The 24,152-nt window shown below is 43.7% G+C and overlaps 1 protein-coding gene across 1 annotated transcript in view; it reads left to right on the top strand.

Moving 5' to 3' along the window:
• Nucleotides 1-761: 761 nt before the first annotated feature.
• Nucleotides 762-24,152, top strand: part of LOC146064817 (cytochrome P450 2C5-like) — a 51,166-nt gene continuing 27,775 nt past the window's right edge. The window contains exons 1-3 of the mRNA XM_083178714.1: nucleotides 762-903; nucleotides 6,495-6,688; nucleotides 16,906-17,068. Of these exons, the coding sequence (XP_083034840.1) occupies nucleotides 6,515-6,688; nucleotides 16,906-17,068 (337 nt within the window). The 5' untranslated portion in view covers nucleotides 762-903; nucleotides 6,495-6,514. The remainder of the gene's footprint in view (nucleotides 904-6,494; nucleotides 6,689-16,905; nucleotides 17,069-24,152) is intronic.

The raw sequence follows: 24,152 nt of genomic DNA, 5'->3' as shown, positions 1-24,152 counted from the left end.
CTCTCATTGTATACACTGTAAAAGAAAATTCGCCTTTGACTATTTAAACTCAAGCTTTATTAGACAATACTTCACATTGCTGTATATCTTTTATCTTTATTTTTCCAACCTTCGAGAACAACAAAAACCAGAGGACAGAAGGAGAAACCACAAGAAAACATCACAGGAGACCACATAGACCTGGGGTAGCCAACCCTAGTCCTCGAGAGCTACCAACAGTGCATGTTTTGCAGGTCTCCTCACAGAATCACAAGTGAGCTAATTAGCTCCATCTGTGTATCTTTTAAAATTGTGTCAGTGATTAATGAGTGTAGCTGTGCAGCAGCTAGGTTGTCTGGAAAATGTGAACTGTTGGTAGCTCTCGAGGGCTAGGGTTGGCTACCACTGACATAGACCATAAGGGAAGAAACCTTTTAAAAATGAGAGATTATTTGTCCAAACCAAAGGGGAGCGCCTAGGAGTCTACACCATCCATTTGTTTTTTCACTGTTTAATTCTGGGGCGTTTGGGATACACTAAGGTATAGACCAGGCAGATCTCTTGTATAGCGCCTCTACAAACAAAATTGCTACTGCAGGGCTACCGTAAAGCGCTGCGGAATATGTGTGCGCGATATAAGAAACTTTTAATAAATAAATAATGTGGATCGTGGTTGTTCAATGTTTAATAGTAACACCAAATCATTATCTCCATTTTCCTCTTGTGCTGAGTTTATCTTTCAGGTGTTTTCTGGCCAGTTTACAAAAACGTTATTGCAAAACTGTTTGCTCTGTGTGCGAGAACTTGTCCTTTAATTCCTTTGATAGAGATTTCATATAAATACTTTGCAGCCGAAACCAACTTGCTGAGAGTTGGTTGAGATTACTGTTACCACAAGGTCCCAACTGTGTCCTCTGCAGACAGGTAAGTCCTTACTGTACATGTTCCGGTTGTTGTTATTTAAAGTCACTGTCGTACTCTAGTTCGATTTTTCAAGTTCTTAACCCTTTGAGAGGCAAGTTAATTTGTCAAAATTGGTGTGAAAATTGCCAAGCTAACGTATTTATTCGTCCTAATGACCTGTAATGTTACCTTATATTGATGATATAATCTTCTTTTAAACAATATTTTTTATTTGAATTTATATAACAAATGTGAGCGATGCTGGCATTCTGAGCAGATATTTTGCTATGGGGCCCACGATTATCTAGGTACGCCTCTGGTCCTCACTGTCCATTCCTATCATAACCTGGGCCCTTATTCTGATCGGTGCGGATATTCCCGAATTCTTACGGTGCGGCCCGCACGCCACGGTGTTCTGCCGCGTGCGGCCATCGTCCGTAGAAACGCCCACGTGTCCTCCGCATTCGGACGGACTCACTCTTTAAGAACAGGGCGTGTTTACGGATGACATACAAACCATGCGTGTGCGGGAGAAACACTCCGATTCTGCACGGTATTACAGAGTATTACAGAGTATGCACGGGAATACCGCATCCGAACGGGAGCCAAGCGGTGCTACCGCACGTAAGCGGTGTATTTACACCAAAAAACCCACTATTATGTCTATTCTGCAATACATCACATGACCCACTTATTCAATTACCTATCCTCATACAAAAATGCATATTTGGAATTGGAATCAATTAGATGCCAATATATCCTTACAAGCATGCCTAACACATGCATTGCACACATTAACCCTTACAGCAATTGAAGCAGCAATGGTTTCAATTAAAGCACTGACAAGCGTCCTATTAGTGAGTAATGAGTAAAGGAGTCGATTCTATTGGGTTCAGGTGTTAATGCTTGTAGTCATTAGGCGGTCCGTTCGCCTACCGCAGGAACGAGTGGTGTCCGCAAAGCAATAGTAGCCTTTTGGACACCGCACATTTCTATCGGTTTTGGTCGCGTGCATTCGGAGTGCTATCCGAATGTACGCCCCCCAACATAAGTGTACTCCCCCGTGTCCGCCCATGTTTCCTCCCAGTTTTTCCCACTTTGAAACTACGCCCATGTGTCATTCCGCATGACGCCCATAATACGCCCATATTTCCCGACTGATTGCGGTGAACAGTTTTGTACGGGATTTGCCCGAACAGGTACGGAGTCAAGGCGTGGCACATGCGCGTTGCGTTCTCCACGCATGCGCAGACGCCGTAAAGACGCGATCCGAAAGTATGCGGAAAAGTACGCGTCAATCAGAATAAGGGCCCTGGAAACATAAGGGCCGTTTGGGTATAGGAATCAAAGTTCTTTGCAAATACAGTAGATGCCGGCTTTTTATTACAAAATAAAGCTGCTTTACAACAAACACATCAGGTGGACTACAAGTCACAGCACCACCCTGAAACTCTGAATGCCTGAACAGCCTGGACGGACCGGAATTCCTTTAAAGCCCGCAAGTAACAGTTTTCTCCACGCCTTGCTCATTTGGATGAACAAAGGGACTCCGAATTTTTCTCCCCATTCACTAAAGAGGAGCCACCATCTATTTGCTGCTTTACAGAAAAATGTGTCAGTTGGACTACAAGTCACAGCACGACCCTGAAACACTGAACACTGCCCAAACCAGCCTGGACGGACTAGAATTCCTCTCAAGCCCGCAAGTAGCGGTTTTCTCCATGCCTTGCTCATTTGGATGTACAAAGGGAGTTATTCTCCCCATCCACCATCTATTCGCAAAGAACGTGGATCCCTATATCCAAACAGGCAGATGGTAATTATACTTACTCTTGAGTCGGCCCTTATGTTTCCAGGTAGGAAACGAACAGTGAGGGCAGTGCTGTAGCTTTTATCACAGTGTTTACTGTTGCTACTGTTTTATAAGATTTATTTTTATGCTTAACAACTACCCCACGGTCGAATGGTTTATTAAATATATTGTTAGTCATTTTATATGATTATTTGGTACTTATGTATTATCTGGGCTCCCATGTTAAATGTACCCCATTTTTTCATACCCCTACTATCCAACTACGCATGGAGTTGATTTTATATAGTGTGGCGAGCGCAGCGAGCCACCGTGCCCGAAGCGTGGCGAGCGCAGCGAGCCCCGCGAGGGGACGCGGTCTCATAAGAAAAATGGGAGCCCAGATATTACATAAGTACCGATTATTTTAATACATAGGTGAATTTAATCCGACAGTTCTAAGTCTTTTTCAAGCGCTTTCTTCTTCTTTGTGAAGGGTGTAAAGAAATGAGCTGGAGACAAAGAAAATGTCATAGGTTGTTTTGCCAGCAATACAGATAATAATCATACATCTGGCAACATTTATCAACATTAATAACACATTGTAGCGTTTGCTGGTTAACCATTAACCAATAGAGATTATGCCATTACTCTCCTGTAATCACACAATGTAGAGTAGAGGATTTTATTCAGAACTAATAGTATATGTTCTTAAGCGTATTACATACAATTTTGTTAACTTGCTAATGCTAGATGGCATGGATCTTACAGTATCTGTAACTGGGGTTGGCTCTACAATCAGGCAGCTGCCTAGAGGCTCCAGAATCTTAGAGGAGCCCCTGAATCTGACTATCACAAATTTAAGGAAGACTCTGAGAGAGGCACCATTGCTTAACTTAATGTAAAGGGCAGGTGTTGAACTACTAAGGGGGTATTCAATTTTCGGGCATATTTGGGGCATATTGGATTCACCCTATTCAATGCCCATGCCAAAATTTTCGACTGGTGTTTTCAACCACTTTTGGTCAAATTTATGGGCGTTTTTGAACGATTTTGGGTCCGTTTTCGCCCATGATGCTTCAGTCTCACAAAAAGTGGGCCAAAAAGTACTCAAAAACAGGTTACTGCAGTTACTGTAATGTTAATGTCAATGTAGTTACTGCTGATATTGGCAGATATATCCCCTAAACTGTATGAATGGAACATTAGATCAGAAGAATACAATATCCCTAAAAATAACTACTAATTAAGGATTATCTGCTTAAATAATATAATATATTTATATCAACTGAATTGTCTTTAATATCTAAGATGTCTCAATATTAGTTATCGACCACGATACTTGATATCCATACTACTGTACAGGGGAAATTTACCAAGTAGGCCGATAACGGCCGATCCAGCGTACGAACAGGTATGACCCGGATCGGCCGTAATCGGACAAAATCGGAGGATAGAGATCATTTACAAAGCAGCCTATTCTCCGGATTTGTACTTTCCGATGGTGAAGTGATTGTGTATTTGGCTGCTGAGTTTCCCGGAGCCAAACATGGACTATGCTGATCATTGCACGTCCCCCCCCCCCCCCCCCCACGGGTATAGCTAACCATGGCTCATTGAGCCGGTCCTGGTTATAGAAATACAGTGGGGGGGAATCAAATGGGGTCCCTCTGTATTATTATAACCAGCACAAGGGTTTTGGCCTGGTCCTGGTTGCCAAAATATGGGGGACAAAATGAGTAGCAGTTCTCCCTATTTTGGCAACCAGCATCGGGTTTATACAGCCATCAGGGTAATACTACAGCTGGGGGACACTTATTATAAAAGTCCTGTGGCTGAAGCACAGGACTGTCACCTGGTGTTCTTACAGCCGTCCCTGGGCGTTGGATGCCAGACTGGATGTGTAAAAAAGTATTACATTGGGTTCTGTAGTAGAACTATAAGGCCCAGTAAGCCTCCCCTGCATGCTGGGACTTGGAGAACCAAAAGTCCCAGCATGCAGGACCTTAATGGGCCCACTACCACTTAATAATCCCACTACAGAACCAATACTGAAATAAATGAGACTTACACAAATTTTGTTGTTACACCCTTCACACATCCATATGTACCTGTCTTGATCAAGAAGGTTCGGTCCACTTCTCTATGTAGAATCCAAAAGGGTACCAAGGAAAATAAAATTATACTCACCATGCATCCAGTGTAGATCACATCATCTTCTTTCCCTGTAGGCATCCAGGTGTTAAAATAAAATCTCAAATAAAACTTGTATCAGACGGACTAAAGGAAGCCCATGTCCCATGGGCTTCCTTTTTCCCCCTCCCCCACTTTGCTGCAGCCAATCAGGGAGTGCTACAGCAGCAGCGCTCTCCTAATTGGCTAAGATATGCTGATCTATGCTGACCTGTCAAAGATAACTACATATTACTATAACTCAAACTAATAAATGTTAGTTAAATAGCACTTGTCATATGTACACAGATTTTTATAGAGGTCTATAAAATCATACGTACACAATAAATGTCATGGGCATATGCCAAGTACGGCATTAGAGTTTATACAGCTCCAGACTATATTTCTTATTACCATCTCAATAATGTAATAACTATTAGACACTATGATGTCCTATATCAAATACCTTCTTTATTAATTTCATAATGAATATAGGCTCTATGTAAATATCCACAGCAACATATCGGATATTCAAAAACAAAATAATAATAATAATTATTATTATATAAATATAAGTAAAATACACAACTGTCAATCTTTAATTGTCATTTATTGTAATTATTTTTTCTTTTTATTGCACATACAGTATTTTGATTTCTTTGTTTATTTTGTATTTCACCGAATAGATGGTTTGATAATGATCGAAAATTAAAGGTATTATTAACATAGAGTACTAATTGGCTATATAATTGGAGATACATTTAATAAACATCAATTGGGGTTCCAAAGAAGCACTTTTAGTACTTACGAGTGCAGAAGTCTCCTAGTTCACCTTTTCCCTTCTGCATAGTACAGATGGGGCAGGCCTCTTCTTTGCTGACGAATCGCCAGAACGGCACCGCTGGCGATCCGCCAGCAGCCCGGCTCAACATCTGACTGAGACGCGCGTGCCTCAATCTCCGTCGGCGGGGCGACAGGAACCCTGTCCGTCTCCGCTTCAGGGAGACGGACAGGGTTAGGGGGGGTGCGGGGACCCTGGGTGACCGCCGACAAGCTGGCGGTGACCCGGGGCAAGCGCTGGAAGCGGGACGCGCGCGCCTCTAGAATATAAGCCGAGGCACCTAATTTGACAACAAAAAACTGGGAAAACGTATTGACTCAAGAGGGACCCTCACTCGAGTATAAGCCGGGGGGGGGGGGGGGGGCCTTATACTCGAGTATATATGGTATTTGTCATATTATTTGTCAAATCAAGGACTACGTATAGGGTCTAATTCAGGTTGGCCGCGCTAAGCAAAATCTCTCTCTAATGGGCTAAATCATGCTGCACTGCAGGTGTGGCAGATGTACAGTAACGTGCAGAGAGTTACATTTGGGTGAGTTATTTTGTTTCTGTGCAGAGTAAATACTGGCTGCTTTATTTATACACTGCAAATTAGATATCAGTTTGAACACATCCCACCCAAATGTAACTCTCTTTGCACATTTTACATCTGCCCCACCTGCAGTGAACATGGTTTTGTCCATTAAAGAATGAGTTTCTTTTCGCGATCCATGCTGAATCACCCCATTGTCCCTTTAAAGCTGTTTTAACGGTAACTTCTGGTAGCTATATATATATTGCTGATGTTTATACCTTTAAATCTGACAGGGGAAAGCGTTGCTGCCACCATGAGTATCACCGACCCAGTCACCGTACTGTCAGTTATTCTGTGTATCTTTGTGGCAATACTTTACTATGGACGCAAAAGAAACAAGAATTTCCCCCCTGGTCCCACGCCATTACCGATCATCGGAAACATCCACATTCTGAACTTGAATAGACCGTATGAAACATTTTTCCAGGTAAGATTAATTTATGATAATAAACCTTCTATAATGAAGGGGGTGAAACAATGCTCTGCTTCTGTATTGGTCCAAGCGCTGGAAGGTGACAGTCAGAAATACTGGAATATGGGAATGCAGTCATAGGGGTAGATCATATTGCATGCGACAGCTGGGAGTTAGCGTCCCAATGGCATGGAGATCCCGCAACCAGTGGTGGATTTTACCTATGGGCTGCAGGGCTGTAGACCCCCAGTAATATCCACCAACCAGCTCAGCAATAGTGATGCCAGACGCAGTTCCTACAGGACAAGTCTGACCTGCCAGTCACCAGCAGTAAGGCAGTCCTATTAGAAGATGTTTCCACCCTCCGGGACTGCAGTCCGGGCTATGCTAGGAAGAGATCTGTCTTTCTATAAGAAGCCACTCCCTGCCTTATTGTGCACATCTATCCAGCTTGTATTGGCTGTAGCCAGTGCAGCTCATAGAGGCCATGCTTTTGCACTTGCACAGTACAGGCACCATTACTGCACATGCGCCAGGCCTGGTGCCTGTCAATTTAATTATATAGGTGCCAGCGATGGGACATGGCAGCAGAGACCCAGCTCCGTGGCCAGCAGCAACCCACTTCCTACATCCAGGTAGGAGCTGCCACTGACCGCAACTCACCTCTAATGCGGCCCATTCTTGCGTTGGACTTTTTTTTTTACACAGCTCTGTGGGGTTGCAAACAAGTCCATAACTGCAACCAGCAGCTGCCCATACTCGCATTGCAGGGGTACTCATGACTAATAGGATTGGCCACATAGTATAAAAGTTCAGATAAGCCAGTGTAGGCATACCTCCAACACACTGGCTTTATGACTCCAGACTTCTACGCTGGTGCCTGAAAAAAGGTGGCATAGCCTTAGCAAAAAGGGCATGGATTCCCGAGTATGAGCTATTGTGAGCCGCGTCTTCCATTTTGATAATTGAGGGGCAGCCCAAGCTGAGCAAGTCAATGGGCAGGGGCCTAACTAATGATAAACCTCTAAGTACAATACTACACTACATGCAGGGGCAAACGCAGGATTTTCAGAAGGGGGTTTCCAGAGGGGCGGAGCAAAGCACAGAGATGGACACTTAGGTGACCCAGTATATGCCGGGTCAGTTAAAGTATTATAGATAGACCAAATGTATATAAATAATAATAATAATAATAATAATAATATTAATAATAATTTAAAAAAATACCCCTTTACTGCACAGATGGTGGGAGAAGGGGGCATTGGGCTGAATGAAGGGGCCCTGATACATAACTTCCAGGGTGGTAGAGGATGTTTAAATATGCAGAGGAGGGGTGTATAGTGGAGTGGGCTTATTATCCATAATTTTCTGGTGGGAGGACAACTTGCTTGACTGCAGATATCTCCAGTTCCTGGAAATAGATTTCCATTATTTTAATGGAATTAAAAACTAGAGAATCACTTCCGGTTCCGGCATGGTGAGGTGAGGAGCCTCTCCACATCGCTCCGTCACTCGCCTCAGCCCATTTACCCTCCAAGCTGAATCCCGCACGCAGAAGCAGGTCCCGGTCACCCTGCAGTCCTCAAGAAGGCACAGAGAAGTCCCTGGGTCCATCGCCGACAATGAAACCGGCTCCGGCGCCATCACTGCAGAGGCAGGATAAACGGAAGGGAGAGCACAATATGGCGCCCGATCCAGACAACGCCCGCGGCACCCCGGCGGCCAAAAAAACCATCACAGAGGACCGCCAGCGGGAAGGAGAGACATGTGTCCCCACAGGTATGCAGTCTCTTTCCCAGAAAGATTTTACAGCCCTTATTCAGGCAGCGGTTCAACCCCTATTGCAAAAAGCAGTGGCAGATATTTTCTCCCAGCTCAGCAGTCTAACCTTGCGTAGCGTATTAATAGCAATACGGAGGACATAATCGCTTTAAGGAAATCAGTTCACAGGCTGGAAAAGGATAATAAGATCCTTAGCGAGTGGCTGGAGAATGCCGAAAATAGGGCCAGGCTTAAAAACCTTAGGGTAACTGGTTTACCCGAATCCTTAAAGGGGCCGCAACTGGACTTTTTTATTAGAAACACACTTCCCTCCCTGCTCGAGGTAACGGGGCAATGTACAGACATGTCCATTGAGAGGATACACAGACTTGGCCGCATTAACACCCAGGAACCGTCACGACCAAGAGTGGTCATTTTCAAGGTGCTAAATTATTTGCATCGCCAGGTATTGTGGAATGCCTCAACAGGGCCGTAACTAGGGGGGGGCTGGGGGGTCACGCGCACCGGGCGCTGGAGGTGAGGGGCGCTGTGAGGTCCGGGGACGCTGTAGCGGCATGTTACTTTTGACTCCGTCCATCTCCTACTAGCGCGGCTGCAGGAAGCGCTGATGACTTCGAAAAGACTTGCCGGACGCTGATTGGCTGAATTCAGCCAATCAGCGTCCGGCAAGTCTTTTTGAAGTCATCAGCGCTTCCCGCCGCAGCGCTAGTAGGAGACGGATGAAGTCAAAGTAAGATGCGGCTTCAACGGTGAGAGGACTGTGCGGGGAGGGGGGGGTCTCCGGCGCCAGGGACAATGCGTCATTTGGTCGGTCCCCCCTGTCAGCTGCTAACTAAGCAGCGGGGAATAAACGCTGTGCGCATGCGCACAGCGTCTATTCCCGCAGCCAGGGGGCTGGGGGCATGGCTAGAGGCTCACAGAGCCTCTGGGTCATGCCCCCATAGCGGCAAAATGGGGGCGTGGCCTCGCGAGAGAGCAGCTATTATAGGACACGCCCCCAAATTAGGCCACGCCCCCGAAAATTTCGGCGCCTCACTAGGGGGGGGGGCACCAAAAGACTGCCTTGCCCTGGGCGCCGGAAACCCTAGTTTCGGCCCTGGCCTCAAGGAAGATCAATCCCATTAACTGGGAAGGACATGCCTTGCGTATGTTCCAGGACTTCTCGCCCGCTGTGACTAAATCAAGGCGCTCCTTCTCACATATCTGTTAAGCCCTAGCCAAGGAGAATCGTAAATTCTTTTTAATGTTTCCAGCACGTCTGAGAATCTTCTCCGGCACAGGATACAGGGATTTTGAAGCTGCTAGGGAGGCAGAAGCTTTCCTTGAAGCAGAAAAATCTGGAAATAGAGAAGGGGACATTTCCGATGCTGCAGCTTCACCCGACGGCTGAGATACATGCAGATTGAGATATCTTGGCTCCATAATAGTTTTAGTTTGGGTATGCTGCAGCAGACAGAGTGCAAAGTATTTATAATTGAGCCTTGGGCTCCCCTTGTTTCAGGGCGCAAGGCCTGTTTCAGGTTTATCTGTTTTTGTATGTTAAACTGTACATTTCTATCTCTATGTCGATTCTATTTGCTGTGTCGATTCTATTTATAGTGGGTCGAGTAAGTGAAGGAAAAGGTTATTGATCAGAAGCAGAAGCTTAGGCTGATTGACACAGTAAGATTTGTAATTATAAATTCTTTAATGTATTAGGGACTATACCATTTGCATAAGGGCTGGGGTGGGTAGATGTAGCGAGCTGGGTTCTTGTTCACCACCTAGAAGTAACCCACCCAGGACCTGGGGAGCTGAGTGGTCCGCAGGTCTATGGGACACTGGAAGTCCAACCTTAAAGTTAATGTTACTCCTCATATAATTGTTAGAATGTATGTCTTTATTTGTCTATTATGTCCCTTGTGTGTCTTCCCTCTTGTCCTTATACCAGTCGTGAAAGGGTTTGTTTATAGCAGAATGTTTCATATACTAAAGTTTTATTATGTCACTTAAGATCGGTTCTTTAAACATTACAGGGATTCATACCCCAGCCAAAAGGAGGAAACTCCTAACCTATTTGAATAAGCAAAAGATTGACATTATCTGTCTACAGGAGACCCACCTAATGCCCCCGGAGGTGAAAAAGCTTCAGATGATGGGTTGGGTCCAGGGGCGTAGCTAAGGGTTCATGGGCCCTGGTGCGAAAGGTCACCTTGGGGACCCCCTACATACAACAAAATTAAAATCTCGGTCTGTTTATATTTTAATACATCATTGCCAAGGGGGGTTAATGTCCGTTGCCATGGGTTCTTGCTCGTTGCCAAGGGGTTAATATGTGTTGCCAGGGGTTATTGGATGTTGCCAAGTGGTTACATTTTTTTTTATCAGGGGTTAATGCTCGTTGCCAAGGGGGGTTTATTCCCGTTGCCAGGGGTTCTAGCTCGTTGCCAAGGGGTTAATACGTATGTGCCCACCCCAGCCACCCGCCCGTATGCTGCTGTTGCTGCCCCTGCCTTACCCTGCGCAGAGAGAGACAGACGCTAGAGTCATTTTTCACTTCCAGCGTCTCTGACAGGGAGCACAGCTCTGCAGCCGCGTTACCAGGAAGTGCAGAGCTGCGCTTCCTGTCAGACGCTAGAGGTGAATTATGACTTCTAGCGTCTGTCTCTGTGTGCAGGGGAAGGCAGGGGCAGCCGTAGCTGACGGGCTGGTGGCCGGAAACATAGGCGCACCGGCAGCTATTGCAGTGCTGCCGGCAGCCTAGTGAGAGCTGAGATGAGGACTCGGAGCGGAGGTATGACCTCTGAGTAACCAGGCCGGACAGTGGCGGGGGCTGGGCCCCCCTGGCTCAGGGGCCCGGTCGCAGGTGCGACCGCTGTGACCCCTGTAGCTATGCCACGGGTTGGGTCTTAGTAGGCTCTTCACACTTTACCTCTAAGTCGGGGTGGTTACCTTGGCAAGGCGGTCTTTGAACTTACAAGTGATATCTGAGGTCTCTGATCCTTGCGGTAGGTTTCTCTTCTCCAGTATTGTGCTGGATAATGTTAAGCTAACTATTTGTAACATTTATGCTCCTACAAATTATAAAAAAGTTTTTTTCACTGCTATTTTAGCTAAACTCTATTCCCTGGACCCTTCGAGTGTGATATTATGTTGAGATTTCAACCTGATATCTTCTACAATTTTAGATAGGTCAGTAAGACCTAGCAGAGCCTATACACTGCCAAAAATTGGAGTCCCTTATTTGGCAAAAGCCTTGAATTTGGTGGATGCCTGGAGAGTTCATAACCCGACAGAGAGGGACATGTTTGTCTCTGACATACAATTCGTGGTCCAGGATTGATTATATATTGGTGGCGGAACCTTTATTTGTAAGGACGTCTGAACCGACAATAGAACCCCCAATTCTATCCGACCACGGTCTGATTTCTTTGGTTTTGGAGCTTAGGGCACCCACCAAATTATCAATAACCTGGAAATTTCCCTCCCATATGGCCCAATCTGAAGGTTTACGTGAACACCTTAAAAAAATTTGGAACTTATTTCAAAAAGAGAACGAAGAATCCGAAATAAAAGACCCTACGATATTTTGGCAAGCCTCAAAAACAGTCCTTAGGGGAGAAATAATCTCCTTTACTGCGAACATAAAAAGAAAACAGAATAAAAAATATATAACTTTGCAACAGGAGCTGACAGCTGCTTTTCAGTTGTTTAAACAAAACCCCACTGTACAAAATAAAACCGCTTATCAAAATGCCCAGTTACTTAGTGCTGAATACCTTAATTCTTTGGGTGAGAAATATCTATTTAATGTCAACTCAAAATTTTACAAATTCGGCAACAGAATAGGGAAAATGCTCACTAATCTATTACAAGGCTCCAGACAACGGACTATTGTACAGCCTCTGTATATGGAGGATGGAACACTGACAAAAATGGATAGTCAGATTGCTGAAATCCTGAAGCGTTTTTATGAAAATCTTTACTCTGCACCGGACTTGCCAGGGGGAGAGTCGATGGGGAATGCAGCTGAGCCGGCAAACCCCTCCCAAACTCTATCTTTTACTTATTGGAATGCTTTGCCGTACCCTCAAGTGCCAGGGGAGATGATAACGCAGTTGGTGGCCCCAATTTCGGAGTTGGAGGTAAAGTGGGCGATAGGTAAACTTAAACCTGCCAAGGCCCCAGGGCCAGACGGCTTCTCAAATGAATTTTTCAAACTCATGGAACCTTTGGTAGTTAAATCTTTAACAGCTAGTTTCAATGCCATAATAGAACGTGGAGAACTCCCAGCATATTTCTCAGATGCCATTATCAAGGTCCTCCCAAAAAAGGGCCGTGATTTGCACTCCCCTGGGTCATACCGACCCATATCGCTCTTGAATATAGAGTATAAACTTTTGACAAAAATTCTGGCCGAAAGGTTGAAAGATATACTCCCAAACATAATTAGTGAAGACCAAACAGGGTTTATCTCCGGGCGCCACTCGGTCTCAAATATGAGAAGGCTGCTGGCAGCTATACAGCGGTCGCATGCTCTTTCGGCAGACAAAGGCGAGAATAATTTAATCCTCGCCTTGGACGCCGAGAAAGCATTCGACATGGTGCTGTGGCCTTACCTGTTTCAAACCCTGCACAATTTTGGTTTCCCATCAGGATTCATTAATATAATTAGATCCTTGTATGCTGCACCGACATCTAGAATAGCTTGTAATGGCCTGTTGTCATCCCCATTCCAACTCAGGAGAGGTACCAGGCAGGGTTGTCCCCTTTCCCCTCTCCTGTTTGCGATTGCTGTGGAGCCCCTTGCCATAGCAATAAGGACATCACCTCTAATTCAAGAGATCACCATTAGGAAGGTAGAAATTAAGATAGCGTTATTTGCGGATGACACCCTAATATTTCTTTCCAACCCCACCCATTCTTTGCCGGCTCTGCTGCACCTCATCGAGTCGTTTGGAAAGATGTCTGGGTATAAGATTAATATGTCTAAATCTGAGCTTCTTCCCTTGGGTGTAGTTAATTGGCAAGTTATCCATTCTTTAAACTCGGCAATTCCGATTTGTCAGTCTAACTTTAAGTACCTGGGCATTCAAATTAGTAATGATCTTTCTCATTTATACTCATTGAATTATAGCCCAATAATCTCCCAAATTAAGACTAAACTCGAAGCGTGGAAGGACCTCCCCATCTCATTGATAGGAAGGATGGCAATTATTAGGTCAATCATCCTACCTAAAATCTTATATTGCATGCAGATGATACCTATTTCTTTGAAATCAGTAGATATTCAGCTATTAGAGTCATTATTTGCGAAATTTCTTTGGAAGGGTAAACGCCCCAGAATAGCTAAACTTAAGCTTAAGGCCCAAACTTCTGTAGGAGGGTTAGGATACCCCGACCTGAACTGTTATGTTATGTCCATCCAGTTTAGATATATAGGGGATTGGCTTTTAAATAGATCTACGTTTACCAGCAGGACACTAGATCAGGATATTTTCTTCCCCTTTGCACCAGGAGCCCTACTGCAGTTGGGACGTGGAGCCATTCCGCCAGAGATCAGAGACCATATTTTATTTAAAGATACCTACCAAGCGTGGACCCAGATACATCGCATCATGCACTCCAACCCACGTGAAAGTTCATATAGGCCTCCATGGGGAAACCCGGCCTTCCCCCCTTCCTTATTAGATTCCCGCTTCCTCAATTGGAAAGAGAAAGGCCTAGATTTGGCTAATAAAATGTTCGACCCGGGAGGCCAAATTATCTCTTTTCCAGCTTTAAGTGAAAAATATAAACTGGAAAAGTCTCAACTGTTCATGTATTATCAGGCGAGGCACTTCTCGAGCCAGCTCAAACCCAGTGTTCTCAAATGTACATCGCAACAAGGGCCAGGTCAGATACAGTCGATAGAGACATTGTTAATTGACATCAGTACGAAAAAATACAGATTGAGTTGCCTATATAAATTACTAAGCGATAAGCTCTATTCTAATACCTCACACTGGGATGGGCTGGTCGAGAGATGGCGCGCCGATTTGCCACACATTCAAAGTTTAAATCAGATTGTCCATTTACATTCCTCTTCGATGAACTTTTTAAAATCTGCGTACCTCCAGGAAGTGCATATTCGAACCATTCATAGAGCTTATATCACGCCTCACCAACGGAGGCATATGGTTGCAGAGGAGTTGGGTCAATGCTACAAATGTGGCTTCTCTAAAGCGGACTTTGCTCATTGCATGTGGGACTGCCCCAAAATTAAAAGGTTTTGGTGTAAAGTAATGGATTTTATTAATAAGATGCTTTCAGTCAAATGGTCAATGTCTCCGTCAGCCTGTATGGGACTCTGTTTCCATAATTGGCAGATGGAAGTAATAGACACTGAAGCACTTCCACTCCTAATAACAACTGTCACAGTGGCGCGGAAATGTATCTTATTATACTGGACGAAGAAAGCTGCACCAAATGTACTACACGTTAAACAGAAGCTCATACAATTTATGTACTTTGAAAGAAAATATGCACGGTTAGATCAACAAAAAGGGCTACGCAAATTTTACTCAAAATGGACTTTCTTTATTGACACTTTGGAAGACAGCATGAAACAGAGTGTTCTGGCAAATTTGGATATTCACTGAATACCTTGATCCTGTAATTTAGAGAGACTAGCGATGACCTTGCCTCTCCTTTGCAAACTATTAGCTGGTATGGACCCTCATTCCGATTATTATTCTGGTGACTCACTATCTGCTCATATTTTAATATACCAGTGTATCTTTATTGTCTCCCTTCAAGGCTGGAATATTCCCTCCCCTTCCCTCCCCACATTCCCCACCCCCTCACCATCCCCCCCTTTCCCGTCTGTCTATGTGTATATGTTTAGTGGTAAATTAATGTTTAAATTTTAAGGCGGGTATATATTATACTGTTTTTTTCTGTAACACGGGTCTGATAAAACTAACAGGTCTAGTAATAAGAGAGAATGGTCCTCTAAGCAAAGCTTTACCCGCTAGATACTTAAGGTAGATGATGTTGAATTTTATTTGATACTGATATTAATGTCTGTAATTATAATAGGATACAGTTTCCACAGTTTCTTTACTATATGCTAGGCTCCATTTCATGCGAAAAATAATATTGTCTTCTCCTGGACGCCTTAAAGAGACTTTCGCAGTATTTCTCCTTCAGTTCCGAGCCTGACACCATTACTCGTGACATGTTGTAATTTTTTTTTGGGCTGTACTTACACATCTTGTACCGATATGTTATATATTATGTATATAAATACTTAATAAAAAGATTATACAAAAAAAAAATAGAGAATCCCACCTACCAAATGGTATTGGGCACTAGGGGATCAGAGTTCAGGAGGCAGAGCAATCCGCCAACAAGTATATAAAACTACATACCAGGTGTGTGGAGCTGAAACAGTAACCAGCTGCTGGAAGGCTGATTTCTCTGGTTCTGGGAACAGTAGATACAAGCTGCTAGTGTCCATCAAAGGGGGAGAGTCCCAGCTTTTGGAATATATCCTCAGACAGAACCTGAAATATCTGACTGGGAAGAGCAATTAACAGGCTTGGATGGGGACCACTGCTTTGAAGTCAGATATCTCCGGTTCCCAAGGGCCGATTTTTTAAATTCTGGGTACTCAGAAACCCCCCTGCATGCGCCACGGATGTATAAATAATTAGAATTAAACCTAAACACCATACTTCTGTATGTGTTAAAATATACAAGTCCTGGGATACAAATGGGAACAGCCATGTTGGTTTGTGTGTACTGCGTAACCACGTTCATGGTATTCGGAAGGCAATCAGTTTTATATATTTCACAATTACAGAACAATTGAAACTATTATTGTGATACAGCATTGCTGCTTGCATAACACATTTTTACAAAAGAATACAATGTCACGGTGATACAGCTCACAGACTCCTGTGTAAACTCAGGGTTGGATCCCAGTTTCTGTTTGCTGAAAGGTTACAGAGAGACAGAACTGGAGATAAATCCAAAAGTTTAGTACACATGTAGTAAGTCAGGAATAGGTTGCTGGTAATCAAGGGATGATCCCCGGACAAGGTCATTAAGGTCATGAACAGAGCCGGGGAAATCAAACTGGAAGAAAGAGGAAGCCAAGGGTCAAAGTCCAGGAAGTCAGCACAGCAGAGTCAAGAGACCAGGAACAGAGACAGGAGAGCGAGCACATTAACTGGGGCACAATGCTTTTATTTTCTAGCCTTATATACCCCAAGGTTGCAGGGGATTGGCTGTAGCCAGGAGCAAAAATAAACAGCACCGGCTGAGACTCACATGCGATGGTCACTGCTCCTGAGATCACAAAGCTGGGATCAAGCCAGTTTATATTTTTATTATGAGTGCACGATCTTGGCACACAGAAGCAATGCTTAGTCATGGAATTAGAATGTACAATACATCAATAAATGTTTTTTTATGTGGATTTGCAGCTCTCAGAGAAGTACGGCCCAGTGTACAGTCTACAAATGGGACTTGAGAATATTGTTGTCCTCTCCGGATATGAGACGGTGAAAGATGCTCTTGTAAACCATGCAGATGATTTTGCTGCAAGACCCAAAGTGGCACTTTTCGAAGAGCTATTTCAAGGACATGGTAATGATAATTTTATCATTGATATTGTTATTATAGGTGTCCTTTTTGTCTGCTTCTTTATATACTATATATAGAAGCACGAGTTAATGCTGGAGGTCCCACAGATGAGGCCCATTATTAAAGTGGCAATTGGAGAGGATATTACCCCTGTACTAATGTTTTATCACAGAGAAGAACATGTATTTAAATATTTTCACTGTTTACTAGAAAAATTAGCTAATTTATTAATTCATCACTATATTAAAAGGCTAAATCCTCCTCACCTTTTTGAAGTGAAGTACCACCAGTGACCACAAGAGGCCACTTGATGGACCAAATTGCTCCTTAACAAAAAATGAAGACAGAGACTGGAGAGAAGAGCAGATAGGGACTAAGCCATAATTTTGACGAGCTTTAATTTAGTATAAGTTAATTGCTAAAGAACTTTATCTAATATTCAGCACTAAAAGATAATTTCCCAAATGAGTTACATAAAAAATGGAGATGAGCTAATACATACTGTATGGTGCATTTGTTAGAGATGAAAGGAATGGCAGATTTTTTCATACAGCTCCTACTTCATGGTGGAAAATGCAGAGGTTCTTCTGTAAATGTCCAACATATAGAGGCTTTGGAAATCCCAGGAAACCAACTGGATTATCACTAGTAATGATGTGGTTCCCTGGTGTGATAATGGTGCAAGAGGAGTGAGAAAGATACGAGTCAGCACTGCCTTGGTGGGATTAAGATTTGCAGGTCTACCAACCGGCACTCACTCTTTGGAAGTAGTCCTGCCCAGAAATCATGCCCTGGCAGAGAACGCTATGGATACAAGTTATTGTATTTATTTATTTCCTAAATTCACATGGTCTATGGCGACTATTTCCAATGAAAAACTGCTTCATAGTGCGGGGGGGGGGGGGTAACGCCACAGCGCGGGTGGGGCTACTCAGGGGTGCCGAGAGAGGGGGGGGAGCAGGTACAATTTACCCGGGCCCGGGCCTGTCAGGGGGGCCCTGGTCTGGACACACAGGGTTTTTTCTATTTGGTGGCAAGTACCCCCAACATGACCCATTCCATTATGTACAAAATGCTCTGTTCCTGGACTTCCCTGCCAGTGGTAGTTACAGAGGTTGGACTCCAGCACAGTCCAAAATTCAAAGAGGGGCAGTCACATCAACTGCCAGTGAGTCCAGGACAGTGATGCTTGGGGTGGCAGTATATATGACCCCCCCTTTTTGAATATTGAACTGTGCTGCAGGCTCACATCTGTAACTGCCACTGGCAGGGAAGTCCAGGAACAGAGTATTTTGTAACTAATGGAATGGGCCATGTTGGAGGGTATGTGTAAATCCTTTGCAAAGAGCATGTAACCCCTGGCAGAGCATGTTAACCCCTGGCAGAGCATGTAAATCAGGGCAGATAGGTTAATCCCTGGCAGAGAATGTTAACCCCTGGCAGAGCATGTTAAACCCTTAATATGCAATGAGCATTACGGTGTGTGGCATAACATGTAATGAGCATTATGGCATGTGGTATAATATGTAATGGGTGTGTGACATGTGTAATAGGCATTACAGTGTAAACTGTTGTACGTGTATCCACCTTGGAAGCAGTGGCGTAACAACGGGTCCGTAGAGTGTGTACGGGAGCTCCGTCCGTGGGGGCCCCAGGAAGTTGTTGTACTGGGGCCCAGGATTTCTCTTGGCGGCCCTGGGGCTACTTACCTCGGCCGCCGCACCGCCGCGATTCGGTCCGCTCGGTCGCAGCCTGGTCACAGGAAACAGTGCAGCATAGCCCAAAACAAATATGGCCGCCGCATACGTGCATACAATATATGCATATATGCGGCGGCCATATTTGTTTTGGGCAATGCTGCCGTTTGTGAGCAGGCTGTGGCTGCTTTCATCTAGGATGATGCCAGCCCTGGAGCCACGGTCGGTGGCCCTGCCAGTGGAGAATCTGGACCGGCCCACCGGAAAATGGCCCGGTTTCCCGGTGGGCCAATCCGCCTCTGCATGGGACCTAAACATAGGTGTTTGGTCAAACCAGAAGAAGACACAAATAGACATGTATACAGAAGACTTTCAATGGGTAAAATCCAGCACAGTGAACATGAAAGGTGAGAGGAGAAAGTGAATAATTCTTATATGGCAAATGGAATAATTTAAACAAATGCATAATAATACAAGCTGAAAACTGATGCTAATAACGGAATAAAGCATACCATATAAACATGCAGCAAATGGACAATGAAACAAAACAGGAATATTTAGCAAAATATCACAAAGACAGAAGTCAAGATAAGTGCTACAAACATTAGGGAATCCTGCATATACACTTCACACAATTTTTGGACATGCAACAAGAGAAACTCCCTTGTCACGACAGAAATAATTGTCGAGTTAAATTCGAGGGAAGAGTGATTTCAAACAGTCGAGGTCAGGTGTACTCTTTGACATCGAATAGGCTGCAGGAATTATCTCAACAGATTTTACTCAAAATAACTTGAAATTTTCAACTCGACAGTCGAGGAAACCGAAAACCAAATAAGGCGAGCTCTGCTTGACAAGTCGAGAAAACTAGACAATGAATAGGCGACATCATAAAAAACCAACCTCTCGTCGAGAAAACAACAAAGCTCAACAAAAATAACAAGCTCGACAGACATTGAATACCCCCCTAATTCACAATAAAACTGTCACAGTACATGAATAAAAATATATATATATATATATATATATATATATATATACACACATTAAATATAAGTTTTTAAATTCTGGTATTGATTAATGGCAATTACAAATTATCTTAGAATTTGGTTAGCAGTCTGAGGTTCCCAAATGAGGTCCTCAAGGCAAACTAATGGTCCAGGTTTTTAAGCATAACCAAGCTCAATCTCTTCAACAGTACCTCAATCAACTTTATTTCACCATCTGTGATTACCCATGGATATCCTTAACCCCTTCCTGACACAGCATGTTTTTGCCTTCCTGACAGAGCCCTTTTTTTCAAATCTGACATGTATCACTTAAGTGGGGATAACTTTTTTTTGCTTTTACTTATCCCAGTGATTTTGAGATTGTTTTCTCGTGACACATTGTACTTCAAATTAGTGGTAAATTTGGGTCGATACAGTCTGTGTTTTTTTGTGAAAAATACCAAAATGTCGTAAAAAAATGGAAAATTTAGCAATTTGCAAAATGTTAAATTTTCTGCTTGTGAGACAAATAATCATACCACTCAAAATAGTTAATAACTAACATAGACCATATGTCTACTTTATGTTTCCATCATTATTTCAACTTCCTTTTAATTTTTTTGGACACTAGGAGGCTTACAATATGAATAGCAAATTCTCAAATTTTCAAGAAAATTTCAAACACTGATTTTTTTAGGGACCAGTTCAGTTCTGATGTGACTTTGAGGGACTTGTATGTGAGACACCCCCATAAATGATGCCATTTCAAAAACTGCACCCCTCACAGTATTCAAAACAGCATTTTGGAAGTTTGTTAACCCTTTAGGTGTTTCACAGGAATTAAAACAAAGTGTAGGTGAAATTTCAAAATTTCATTTTTTTTGCAGATTTGCAATTTTAATACATTTTTCTAAGGAACACCGTAGATTTTACTAGAGAAATGTGACTAAAAATTGATTCCCCCAATTCTTTTGTTTTCATAAATATCCTATATGTGGCCCTAGTGTGCACGTTGACCAAACTACAGGCTTCATAATAGAAGGAGCACCTACTTGATTTTGGAGCCTCCTTTTTATGAGATTATTTTTTAAGGCACCATGTAGGTTTCTAGGCACAATAAGATGCTAAAATTTAGGAACCCCCCCACAAGTGACCCCATTTTGCAAACTACACCCCTCAGGGAATTCATCTAGGGGTATAGTGTACATTTCAAACCCCCAGGGGTTTCACCAATTGTGGTACAACTGGGCAGTGAAAATGAAAAATTAAATTTTTTACACAAAAATACAGTTCTGGCTCAAAATTTTTCATTTTCACAAGGAATGAAGGAGACAAAGCACCCCAAAATCTGTGCCCCAATTTCTCCCGAGTACGGCAATGCCTCACATGTGACCAAAAAATACCATTTGGGTGCATGGCAGGACTCAGAAGGGAAGGAGTGATTTTGGGATTTTGCAGCTCAGATTCTGGTGGAATGTTGGTGGGTGCTATGTCGCATTAGCAAGACCCCCCAAGCACCAATACAGTGGAACCCCCCCACAAGTGACCCCATTTTGCAAACTACACCCCTCAGGGAATTCATCTAGGGGTATAGTGTACATTTCATACCCCCAGGGGTTTCACCAATTTTGATACAACTGGGCTGTGCAAATGAAAAATTAAATTTTTTACACAAAAATGCAGTTCTGGCTCAAAATTTTTCATTTTCACAAGGAATGAAGGAGACAAAGCACCCTAAAATCTTTGCCCCAATTTCTCCCGAGTACGGCAATGCCTCACATGTGACCAAAAAATACCATTTGGGTGCATGGCAGGACTCAGAAGGGAAGGAGTGATTTTTGGATTTTGCAGCTCAGATTCTGGTGGAATGCTGGTGGGTGCTATGTCGCATTAGCAAGACCCCCCAAGCACCAATACAGTGGAACCCCCCCACAAGGGACCCCATTTTGCAAACTACACCCCTCAGGGAATTCATCTAGGGGTATAGTGTACATTTCATACCCCCAGGGGTTTCACCAATTTTGATACAACTGGGCTGTGCAAATGAAAAATTACATTTTTTAACACAAAAATGCAGTTCTGGCTCAAAATTTTTCATTTTCACAAGGAATGAAGGAGACAAAGCACCCCAAAATCTGTGCCCCAATTTCTCCCGAGTACGGCAATGCCTCATGTGTGACCAAAAAGTGGCAGGACTCAGAAGGGAAGGAGTGATATTTGGATTTTGCAGCACAAATTCTGGTGGAATGTTGGTGGGTGCTATGTCGCATTAGCAAGACCCCCCAAGCACCAATACAGTGGAACCCCCCCACAAGTGACCCCATTTTGCAAACTACACCCCTCAGGGAATTCATCTAGGGGTATAGTGTACATTTCATACCCCCAGGGGTTTCACCAATTTTGATACAACTGGGCTGTGCAAATGAAAAATTACATTTTTTAACACAAAAATGCAGTTCTAGCTCAAAATTTTTCATTTTCACAAGGAATGAAGGAGACAAAGCACCCCAAAATCTGTGCCCCAATTTCTCCCGAGTACGGCAATGCCTCATGTGTGACCAAAAAGTAGCAGGACTCAGAAGGGAAGGAGTGATATTTGGATTTTGCAGCACAAATTCTGGTGGAATGTTGGTGGGTGCTATGTCGCATTAGCAAGACCCCCAAAGCACCAATACAGTGGAACCCCCCCACAAGTGACCCCATTTTGCAAACTACACCCCTCAGGGAATTCATCTAGGGGTATAGTGTACATTTTATACCCCCAGGGGTTTCACCAATTTTGATACAACTGGGCTGTGCAAATGAAAAATTACATTTTTTAACACAAAAATGCAGTTCTGGCTCAAAATTTTTCATTTTCACAAGGAATGAAGGAGACAAAGCACCCCAAAATCTGTGCCTCAATTTCTCCCGAGTACGGCAATGCCTCATGTGTGACCAAAAAGTGGCAGGACTCAGAAGGGAAGGAGTGATATTTGGATTTTGCAGTACAAATTCTGGTGGAATGTTGGTGGGTGCTATGTCGCATAAGCAAGACCCCCAAAGCACCAATACAGTGGAACCCCCCCACAATTGACCCCATTTTGCAAACTACACCCCTCAGGGAATTCATCTAGGGGTATAGTGTACATTTCAAACCCCCAGGGGTTTCACCAATTTTGATACAACTGGGCAGTGAAAATGAAAAATTACATTTTTTTACACAAAAATGCAGTTCTGGCTCAAAATTTTTCATTTTCAGAAGGTATGAAGGAGAAAAAGCACCCCAAAATCTGTGCCCCAATTTCTCCCGAGTACGGCAATGCCTCACATGTGACCAAAAAATACCAGTTGGGTGCGTGGCAGGACTCAGAAGGGAAGGAGTGATTTTTGGATTTTGCGGCTCAGATTCTGGTGGAATGAATGGTGGGTGCTATGTGGCATTAGCAAGACCCCCGAAGCACGGTGAAATTATGAACCTAATAATCCATAGATGTGTGGTATATTTTAAAACACTCCTTTATACATAGGCCGGGTTTGTCGGGGCAAGTGTCACACTGGAAAATAGTTTGCTTTCTTATTCCCTTTTTATAGCAAACTTTGCACCTTTTTTGTGTCCTGCCCTTTTTTCCAATGGAGGGGATTTCATCAGGAAAATGCTGCCCTGGTACAATACGGGGGCCAGTACTAGAAGTACTGGGGCCCTCTGCCTGCTGGTTCCCAAATATTAGGCCCTTTATGACTTCTTCTTGAAAGTGCATAAATGTCCCCCTCTGGCCGGTAGAACGGAAGAGCACGTAAGCGTTATACAGTGCCATCTGGATGATATACACGGCCAGCTTCTTGTACCAGATTTTTGTTTTCCGCAGGGCACTGTACGGCTTCAGTACCTGATCTGAAAGATCCACTCCGCCCATGTACCTATTGTAATCCAGGATACAATTAGGTTTTGAGGTGTGGGTACTGGTACCTCGTACAGGGACGGAGGTGGTACTGTCTCCGTGAATTGTTGTCAGTATAAGGACATCCCTCTTGTCCTTATATTTGACCAACAACATATTTTCGGTGCATATTCCCCTGCTTTCACCCCTTCTCATTACTTGGGCAATGTGCGTTTTTGGGAGGCCTCTTTGGTTCTTGCGCACAGTACCGCAAGCTGCTGTACCTCTTGAACCAAGGGCCTTAAACAGGGGGATGCTAGTGTAAAAGTTATCCACATAGAGGTGATAACCTTTATCCAGGAAGGGGTGCACTAAATCCCAGACAATTTTTCCACTAACACCTACGAGGGAGGGGGGGCATTCTGGCGGTTCAATTCTTGAATCCTTCCCTTCATATACCCTAAACATGTGGGTGTACCCTGAGGTGCTTTCACACAGCTTATACATTTTTATGCCATACCTTGCCCTCTTACTGGGAAGG

This window comes from Crinia signifera, chromosome 3 (assembly GCF_055691185.1).
Source record: "Crinia signifera chromosome 3, ASM5569118v1, whole genome shotgun sequence".
Classification (NCBI taxonomy): domain Eukaryota; kingdom Metazoa; phylum Chordata; class Amphibia; order Anura; family Myobatrachidae; genus Crinia; species Crinia signifera.
The sequence above is the reverse complement of the archived record's forward strand: the minus strand, read 5'-3'. Positions and strand labels throughout refer to the sequence as shown.